This window comes from Saccopteryx leptura, chromosome 5, assembly GCF_036850995.1.
Source record: "Saccopteryx leptura isolate mSacLep1 chromosome 5, mSacLep1_pri_phased_curated, whole genome shotgun sequence".
Classification (NCBI taxonomy): domain Eukaryota; kingdom Metazoa; phylum Chordata; class Mammalia; order Chiroptera; family Emballonuridae; genus Saccopteryx; species Saccopteryx leptura.
Genome location: NC_089507.1, coordinates 220,387,039 through 220,395,588, shown reverse-complemented (window position 1 = coordinate 220,395,588; position 8,550 = coordinate 220,387,039). Strand labels below are relative to the sequence as shown.

General features: G+C 63.7%; 1 protein-coding gene across 8 annotated transcripts in view; it reads left to right on the top strand.

Annotated features, from left to right (window-relative positions):
• Positions 1 to 616: 616 nt before the first annotated feature.
• The window catches only part of KCNQ2 (potassium voltage-gated channel subfamily Q member 2), a 41,910-nt gene continuing 33,976 nt past the window's right edge, over positions 617 to 8,550 (top strand). For all 8 annotated transcript variants that reach the window (XM_066384396.1, XM_066384395.1, XM_066384394.1 and 5 more), the window contains exon 1: positions 617 to 1,015. In XM_066384396.1, coding sequence (XP_066240493.1) covers positions 720 to 1,015 — 296 coding nt within the window. In that variant the 5' untranslated portion in view covers positions 617 to 719. The remainder of the gene's footprint in view (positions 1,016 to 8,550) is intronic.

The window sequence follows — 8,550 nt, the reverse complement described above, 5'->3', positions numbered from 1 at the left end:
AAGGCCCCACCCCTGACCAGTGAGCCTCATTGTCTGCGGTGTGTGTGTATGGGGGTGCTCTGCTTTGCCTCTTCTTGTAGGACCCTTCCTCTGGGCCCAGTCAGGCCACTTCTCAGGGGTTCTCCCCGGGATCTCTCCGCACACCCAAGGGACAGGGTGGAGGTGAGACTCAGGCAGTGTCCACCCAGAGGTCAAAAGCACACCATCTCCCTGGGCTGGGTCATATAACCGAGAGCGTGGAGAGGGCCTGAACCTCCTCTCTGTGCTTGGAAGTATCCAGTCCAAGGGCACTAAGGCCGCTCAGGCATGCGCTAGCCTGGTCCTGCCCATCTCAGAGGTGACCAAGGGGCCTGTGCTCTCGTCAAGGCGCACGTGGCCGTGGCCGTGGGAGCGAGAAGGGGTCGACCCGGCGGCAGAGCTGCCTAGCTCAGCCGGTCCTGCCTCCCTTCGCTTCCCGCCCCTTCCTTCCCTCCCGCGGCCGCCTCGGCGTCGCTGGGGTTAACGTGGGGGGCGGGGCGAGGCGCCGGGCGGAGCGAGGTGGCCGCAGCGTCCCCGCGCGAGGCCCGGGCCGGCAGGATCGCGGAGCCGCCGCCACTGCCGCCGCCGCCACCTCGGCCATGCGGCTCCCGGGCCGGGGGCCTGGGCTCGGGCCCGCGCCGCCCCCTGCGCGCCGCCCCCACTGAGCCCGCGCCCCCCGTCCGCCGGGCGCCGCCGGCACCATGGTGCAGAAGTCGCGCAACGGCGGCGTGTACCCCGGCCCGAGCGGGGAGAAGAAGCTCAAGGTGGGCTTCGTGGGGCTGGACCCCGGCGCGCCCGACTCCACCCGGGACGGCGCGCTGCTCATCGCCGGCTCTGAGGCCTCCAAGCGCGGCAGCATCCTCAGCAAGCCGCGCGCGGGCGGCGCGGGCGCCGGGAAGCCCCCAAAGCGCAACGCCTTCTACCGCAAGCTGCAGAATTTCCTCTACAACGTGCTGGAGCGGCCGCGCGGCTGGGCCTTCATCTACCACGCCTACGTGTGAGTGTCCGGGCCCCGTGTGCCAGGGGTCGACCCGGGGCCGCGTCCCCTGCGTAAAGCGAAGGGCGCAGATTGGAGAGCTTTTTGGAGAGATCTGGCAGGAAGGAGTTCTGGGGTGCGGGGTTCAGGTCGGGGTGGGGGCGCCGCTTCCCCGTTCTTTCCCCCCCCCCCCCCCCGACGCGCGCACGGTCTGGCTGGGTTGCTTCGGCCCCTCCCCCGCAGGGTGGGGTGGGGAGCACCCCAGCTGCCCCTCCTCAGCCCTCCGAGGCCCCTCCCCACGGCCACTGCACCAAACAAAGGGCTGGCTGGGGAGGGCGGCCGCGCTGCCGGTCCTGCCTCTGGACCCGGACTCCTCGGGGGGTCGCCTTGGTCTAGGCTCCCCTAAAGGAGAGTACGATGGGGAAAGGGTTAGCCTCCCCTCCCCAGCCTCCCAAAGCCACTCACTCCATCTGGGGTGAACTTCTGGGTTGCTGAAATGGGGAGGGGTCCTAAAATGACTCCCCTCCCCCAGCCCAAAGCCAAGGGCAGTTGACTCCTGTCCCGTGGTGCCTGCTCTGTTCCCTGACCCTGCCTGCACCCCTGACTCCCCCTACTCCCAGGCAGCCCTGACCCCTCTCTCTACAGCTGCTAGCTGGAGGAGCAAGTGTGTGCCCGACTCCCCCCGCTGCTCAGTCTGGGCTTTGGACCCCTCCTTGGCGGTGTGGACACCCAGGAGGAGGGGGGCTGCTGTCTTGGACCCGCCAGCCCTGCCCTAGAAGGGGCTTGTCCGTCTCCCCAGGTGTTCAAGGCACTTACGGCTCCGGGGGCAGGGCCAGCGGCCTCGGGCTGGCATCCTGTGCACATGGGTATTTGTGTGGGGTGTTTGTGCGAGAGTGCGTGTGTGGCCTGTGTCATCAGCGTGCACAAGCCTCTGAGCGTGCAGACACTCTCTCTCCCATCCCGGCAAGACTGGGCCGGCTCGGCCATTTTGTGTGAGAAGCGTTTTGGGATGGGAGGTAGAGACAGATTCTGGGAGACTGTCTCCACCTGCCCTCGTGCCCACCTGGGATGAGAGGGGTGTGTGTGTGCGCCACTGAACGTGACCCACTGAGTGTGCCCATGAACCTGGGGCTGTGTGCTCTGGACAGAGCCTCTATGGCATGGGGGCGAGGACCCTGGGAGGGGAATTGCCAGGCTGCTTGTGAGGAGGGTGTCCTGGGTGGGTGGGGGGGACTATATCCCTGGGAGGTACCTGGGCACTGTCCCCAGCCCCAGTGACCAGCCACCTTGGAGTCCCAAGAGATTGTGGCTGCGCTGGCATGGTGAGGGTCAGCCCCCACTGGCCCCCCATGGCGACTCTGGCTCTTCCCGGGCAGGCCCGCTCAGATGTGCTGTTCACCCTTGAAGGGCCCTGTGTCTCCTCACCAATGACCCTCCCACTGCCACCTCCCTCCTCACCTGGCTGGGGGCCAAGGGGCCTGCCAGTGGGACCAGCTCTGGTCATCCAGGTCCTGGCCCGAGGTGACTTCTGGTACATAGACAGCCCATCCTGACAGCTCAGCGGCTGCCGGAGTGTTGGCTGTGCTTTGGACATGAATGTCCCTGGATGGCAGCATTTCCTGGGGGCTCCCTCTGTGTGACCCTGTCCCTGGCCCTGAGTGGCCTCTGCGTGCTTGGGCCTGAAGTGGTCGTCCCTCTGTACCAGCTCCCTTCTGAAAGCTGCAGTGCTCAGAACCGGAGGCTGGTGTGTGTGTGTGGAGACCAGGGGCCTGGCTCTACTCTCGTGTGCATGGGTCTGTCATTTCTTCCCTGGGCAACTTTGAATCGGGCCGGCGGCCGGCAGTGGGGGGCTCCAGGGGCATTGGCCCAAACTATCAAGGCAACCCTGCCCGCAACCTGCCAGCTCCAGCCCCTCCCCGGCCCCTCGGCCGAGCACCAGCCTTCCTGAGCGCCCCTGGCCCCCGGCTCACTGGCAGGGGGCTCGCACTCAGGGAAAGGCAGCCCCCAGGTAGGCGACCTCTCCTGGGGAGTGGGTCCGCCAGGAACGGTCTGCAGCAGCTGGCGGGTTAGACGCTCAAGTCCAGCCGCGGAATCGCTGAGGGCCTGGTTTCCCCGTAAGCGAAGTGGACACAGTGGACACAGCAGGGCCCGGTGGAGCTGAACCCCAGGGGCTGGCACACAGAGCTGTCCCCATGGTGACACGCTCGTCCTGCCAGTGGTGCCCGTGGCTCCTCGTCCAGTGCCCTGGCCTGGAATTCTGCCCTGCCGGGGAGCCCAGCTCCACCCTGCTCGGGAGGCCTTTCCTGCTCTCCCCGGGGCGTGGCTGCCCGGCGCCCTGCTCCCTTGCCCAGCTCAGGCCCATGGACAGATTCATGTTTTGGTTTGTGGATCTTTAATTAAATGATGTTCAGTTCAAGCTCCTCCTCTTCGCCGGGTGTGCGTTGAGCCCGGGGAAGCCAGTGGAGCTTAGACACAAGGTTCGGGGAGCTTGCAGTCCCAGCCGGAGACCGGTCCTGGGGTCTGGGGCAGCGCTGAGCCCTCCTGGGCCACCTTTCTTCTGCCTCTTGTCCCCAGAGCCTGGTTTTTGGAAGGTGGAGGATCCCCAGTGGGTCCTGGAGGGCAGCTGCTGTCAGAAGTGGGAGGGAGGCGACTGCCCAGTGGCCTCCGGGCTTGATGGGCATCAGGCCAGCTCCCCCCCCCCCCCCCCCCCCCCCCCCCGTCCTCTGCGGAAGGGACTTTCTTTGCAGACCTGCTCTGGGCGCGGAGCCATGGCCGTCTCTCCCTCGGCCTGTGAGCTTCTCAGAGGCACTTCTGGAGACAGGAGCCGTCCCCGTCAGGAGGGGTGGGAGACTCCATGGTGTGGGCCAGCCTCAGCAGAACCAGCCGGGACTGGAGGCCCCAGCGGGTCCTTCCTCTCTCTGCCTGTGCTGGATGGAGAGTGGGTCCGGAGTGGGCGGACCCTGTCCTGAATGACTGCCCGCCCCGACCTGGGCGAGCACTCTGGGGCGCACGCGGGTTCAGGGAGAAGCTGCCAGGTCCTGGCTGGAATTCTGGGAGAGAGACGTGAGAGTTTCCATGGCTCCCTCATGTCGCCAGCAGAGACAACCCCTCCGGTGAGGAGCTGGGCGGCGGGGTGGGCAGGGGTGCGGCTGTGGATTCTCTGACCCACGTGCACCCCTCCCGTCATGGAGCAGGCATCCAGGGCCCTGGGGGCGGTGCCCCCCGACAGCGGGGGTGTCTGTGTGTGAGAAGATTCCCAGGCACAGGGTCTGGAGTTTGTAGGCGCTTCTCAAAGGGGGGGGGGTGTCGGCCACAGAAAAGGCCCCAACCCCCCGTCAGGGGTGCCTGTCTGCTCAGAAAGTCCATGGCGGGGGTCCTGGGAGCGCCCCCGTCCCCTCCATCACAGGAACCCCCCACCTGGTCTGCACGTGGCTCAGGCAGAGGGGAGAGGCGGCCATGTTTGTCAGGCGCCTGCCGTGTGCTGGCCCCGGGAGTCTCTCGCTGTGAGGCCCCGTGTCACTGGTGGAGAAACTGAGGCCGGGAAAGGTTCCGTGAGGAGAAACTGAGGCTGGGAAAGGTTCCGTGAGTCCCAGAGTCGCCCCACTCAGGCTGAAAGGGCGCCTTGCCTCCGAGATGAGCACGGGGCAGCGGGTGTCTGGCCCTCTCAACGCCCGGAAGCCGCTGTGGGCGGCCAGGAGGCAGCCGTGTTTAAGACAGGCCGGCAGAAATGCCCGCCTCGGTGGCAGGAAGGCTTGACCAGCTCACTCTTTGTGAGCTTATCTCTTGGGCGGGGCCACCCAGCCCCCTGGGGAGGCCTCCAACACTTCAGGGGCCTGTGGCTGGGGGCGGCTGGACAGGTGTTATCCCCTCCTCCTGGGACGGAGGCCCTTGCGTGTCCAGCCCAGCTGGGGCGCCTTCCCCTGCGTGGCCTGGAGTAAGTGCCCAAGCGGGCTCCCCGGGTGGGCGGGAGGTGGAGACTGTGCCCTCAGCCTGGGGCCCCCCACCTGCAGGCCACCGTCCTCCCTGGTCCGACTGCACTTGACGGGTCAGCACGGACCTGGGGGGAGTGGCCGGGGCTGGGTTCTCAGCTTCCTTCCAATTTGAAAATGCCTGTCAAATTGTGGTTTCCAGGGAAATCTGGACTCTCAGACTGTCCTGGGCGGTCTGGAGGCCAGCCTCCGACATCCTAGCAGGTTTGCTCACCCTCACCCCGTAATTTAAGGCAAAATCAGCACACGACAACAACCTCGTTGTTAACCAGTCTGCTCTGACCGAGGAGTCAGTCTCCACAAACCTCCTGTGTCTGCAGGTGATAGGGGGCGGGAAGCTCAGTGCTGAGCGGTGTCACAGGTCAGCGCAGAGAAAGTCTAGGGTTTTATTAGAAATCTGCCCAGGTCACCTACGGGGCTGGTCTCTGCGGAGACTCATAAGGAGGCGGAGCTCGGCGAGCCCCTCGGCTCAGTCTGGACAGTTCTCAGTCCCGTCAGCTCGTCCCTGGGTCTGGATGCCCAGAGAGGGCCTGGTGCCTGACCTGCGTGGAGGACAACACTGGCACCAGCTTCTGCAAAAAAAAAAAAAAGGCTTTTATTGCAGGGTCAACAGGCAAGGAAGGTCAGTAGGCAGGGCTGGAGTCTGTCTCCCTGATCTAGGGTTTGGGTGAGATTTGAGGGGTTTCAGCACTGGGTTGTCCTGGACAGCACACCCTGCACTTCTGAGAGGGCTCTGGCTCCAGGTCCTGGTCACATCCGGTCCTTTGGTTCTGTGCTGGCAGGGGCTAAGGGTCCACAGGTGTCACTTGTGAGTGGGGCATCCGAGGTTTCTCCTGGTTCTGGGTCTGGTCAGAAACAAGGCAGGGCCGCTCCGAGCTGGTTCCGCAGTGACCCAGGGTTTTGGGACCGCGGCTTAGTCGTGAGGCCGCACCGTGGACATGAGGCCTGGGTCCGAGGCTTGTCGGGGGGACTGGCCGCCTTCCTAAGGAGACTCGAGCCCTGCGCTGCCCAGGTTTTGAGAGATGCTCCTGTCTCGCTGGGGGTCGGTCGCGAGGCTTTTCTTGGAAAGGGGTTTTCTTGTCTTGGCCCCGCGATACGTGTCCTGCAGGAACGGGTGAGAAGGACCCATCCCTGGACGGTGGGTGTTGGGGTTTGATCTCTCCTCTCAGGTGCTTCACACACTTGCTGTCTCTCAGCCACACTGAGGTGCGGGGCCCCAGGTGAGGTAGGTGCAGGCCCGGCAGGCTACCGGGACCCCCCAGCAGACAGCGAGGAGACGCCTGCTCGGGGTGGTGACCTGCCTGCCCTCGAGCAGGCTCTGGTTTCTCCCCCAGCCTCAGGCTGACCAGAGCCTCCGACCTGTGGCCCGGCAGCAGGCGGGTCTGCTAAGAAGGCAGGGCTGTGCCTTCCTGGAAGCTCCTGGCGGAGGGCTGTGGCTGCACCGCTTGGGGGAGATGGGAGGGTGGGCGTGTCCCGGGCCACCAGACCCCAGTCTGACTTGGCTCTCCGGGACGCGTGGATGGTGTCCTTCCCGATTGTGTTTGCTGTCTGCAAATGTGAGCTCCTCCTCACCCGGGTCCTGTCCAGACCGCTCTATCCCTACGTGGAGCCTCGGTGCTGAGATAACTGGAGAGCTGAGTTTTTCTTATGGGGGGAGGTGGTGAACCGCGTCCAGGGGCCCGTCCTCTAGAAGGGGGTGTGGTGGTGGGAGGAGCCTCGGAGAGCCCTTTGCCAACGGGTGTTGGCTTCCTGCCTGCAGGGTGCTAAGCTGGGCCCTCCGGTGGGCAGGTCACCCCAGGAGCCTGGCGGGGTCCGCGGGGGTGGGGTGGAGAAGTTTGTTCATCCAGAGACCCAGTCTCCAGGAGGGACGGGGTGGCTGCCTGGGACGGGCTCTTGCAGCGGGAGGGCAGGGCCTGGAGGCGCTGGCCGTGGTCCTGAACACGAGCCCGCCCGGTGGCTGTGTCTCCGAGTGGGCGCCAGCCCCGCCCTCGGTGGGTGCGGGCGCGGCCCCACGGGCGCTCGGGAAGGGGCTGTGTGTGGGGACCACTTGGTTCTCTCTCCAGACTCGGCTCTTCGTGCGCACGGGAGTCTGCTCCCCAGTGAGCATCCGTCCCGACGTGCGCGTTTAGGGAGCTGGGAACTGAATTAACGTCATTGGGAAGAAAATGGGTGTTTGACCCAGGCTATGGGACAACAGGCCACGCTGTCCACCCAAGCAGGGGGCGCTGCGGCCCCTTAACACTTGGTTACGGTTTATTATGGGTTCTGATTACAAAAATGACATTGTAGGAAATTGGGAAGATCTCCTACAAATTGATCTCCGTTGAGTTATTTTTCCAATGTCTGGGCTCATGTATGCATTTCTTTTTTTTTTAATTTTTAAAACATTTTTTATTTTTCCAAAGTTAGAAGCAGGGAGGCAGTCAGACAGACTCCTGCATGTCATCTGTGCATTTCTTTTTTTAAAAATTTTTTATTGATTTATTTTTAATTATTTTTATTTATTTATTTATTTTAGAGAAGAGAAACAGAGAGAGAGAAAGAGAGAGAGAGAGAGAGAGAGAAAGAGAGAAGGGTGGGAGGAAAAACAGGAAGCATCAACTCTCATATGTGCCTTGACCAGGCAAGCCCAGGGTTTTGAACCGGTGACCTCAGCGTTCCAGGTCAACACTTTATCCACTGCGCCACCACAGGCCAGGCATCTGTGCATTTCTTAAAATGAGACAGGGCTTAGACACTGTAATCCTTTCCTGTATTAACGATAACCTGGTGACAATTTCCTCACAGAATTCCGAATGGAGGTACATCTTCTGGTGCCTCCCAGGGCAAGTGACAAGGTGGCCCTGTCCCCAGCTCCCAGCTCCCCTCCCCCTGAGCCCTCGGTGGCTCAGGGGAGGAGACAGTGGCTGCAGGAGCCAGTCTTGATTGGAAGATGGGCTCTGAGTGGTCACACGTCCCGTGGCTGACCCAGGAGTTGGGCCCAAGACTAGCCCAGGAGATGGCATGTTACAATGGGGTCCTGCCTGGGGTTGAGCCCTCCATTGCTGGAGACGTGTGGATGGGAGCCGAGAGAGCACTCACGAGGGACGTTTCCAGGGGACCAGTGTGCCCAAGCTGTGGGACGTGGGGCTAGGGGTCACCTGGGAGCTGGCTGGAGGGTCCTCAGGATGAGTCTGGGGGAGACTGATGTCATGACAGCCTGGGGGACAGAGGGCAGTGCCGCCCTTTTGGGGGTCTCCTCCCCAGCTCTGACCCTGCTTGGTGCCTCTATGTGACAAAGCTGATGGCCCAGCAGGGCAGGGGGAAGGTGGGACCCTCAGGGGCAGGAGTCAGCCGTGGTGACCCCCTGCTCAGGCCTGCTCCTCGGACAGAGCAGGGCACTTGCAGGACCCCAAAGGTGCCACGTTGAGGGCGTGTGTGGCAGGAGAGCTCGGGACGGGCAGCAGGACTGGACCTCCCCGAGTGCGCTGGGGCTGGCGGGGGTAGGGGTCACCTGGAGCTGACAAAGACAGAGCTCAGCCTAAGCGGTGGAAGGAGACACTTCCATGAGGGGAGCCCTCCCCCAGG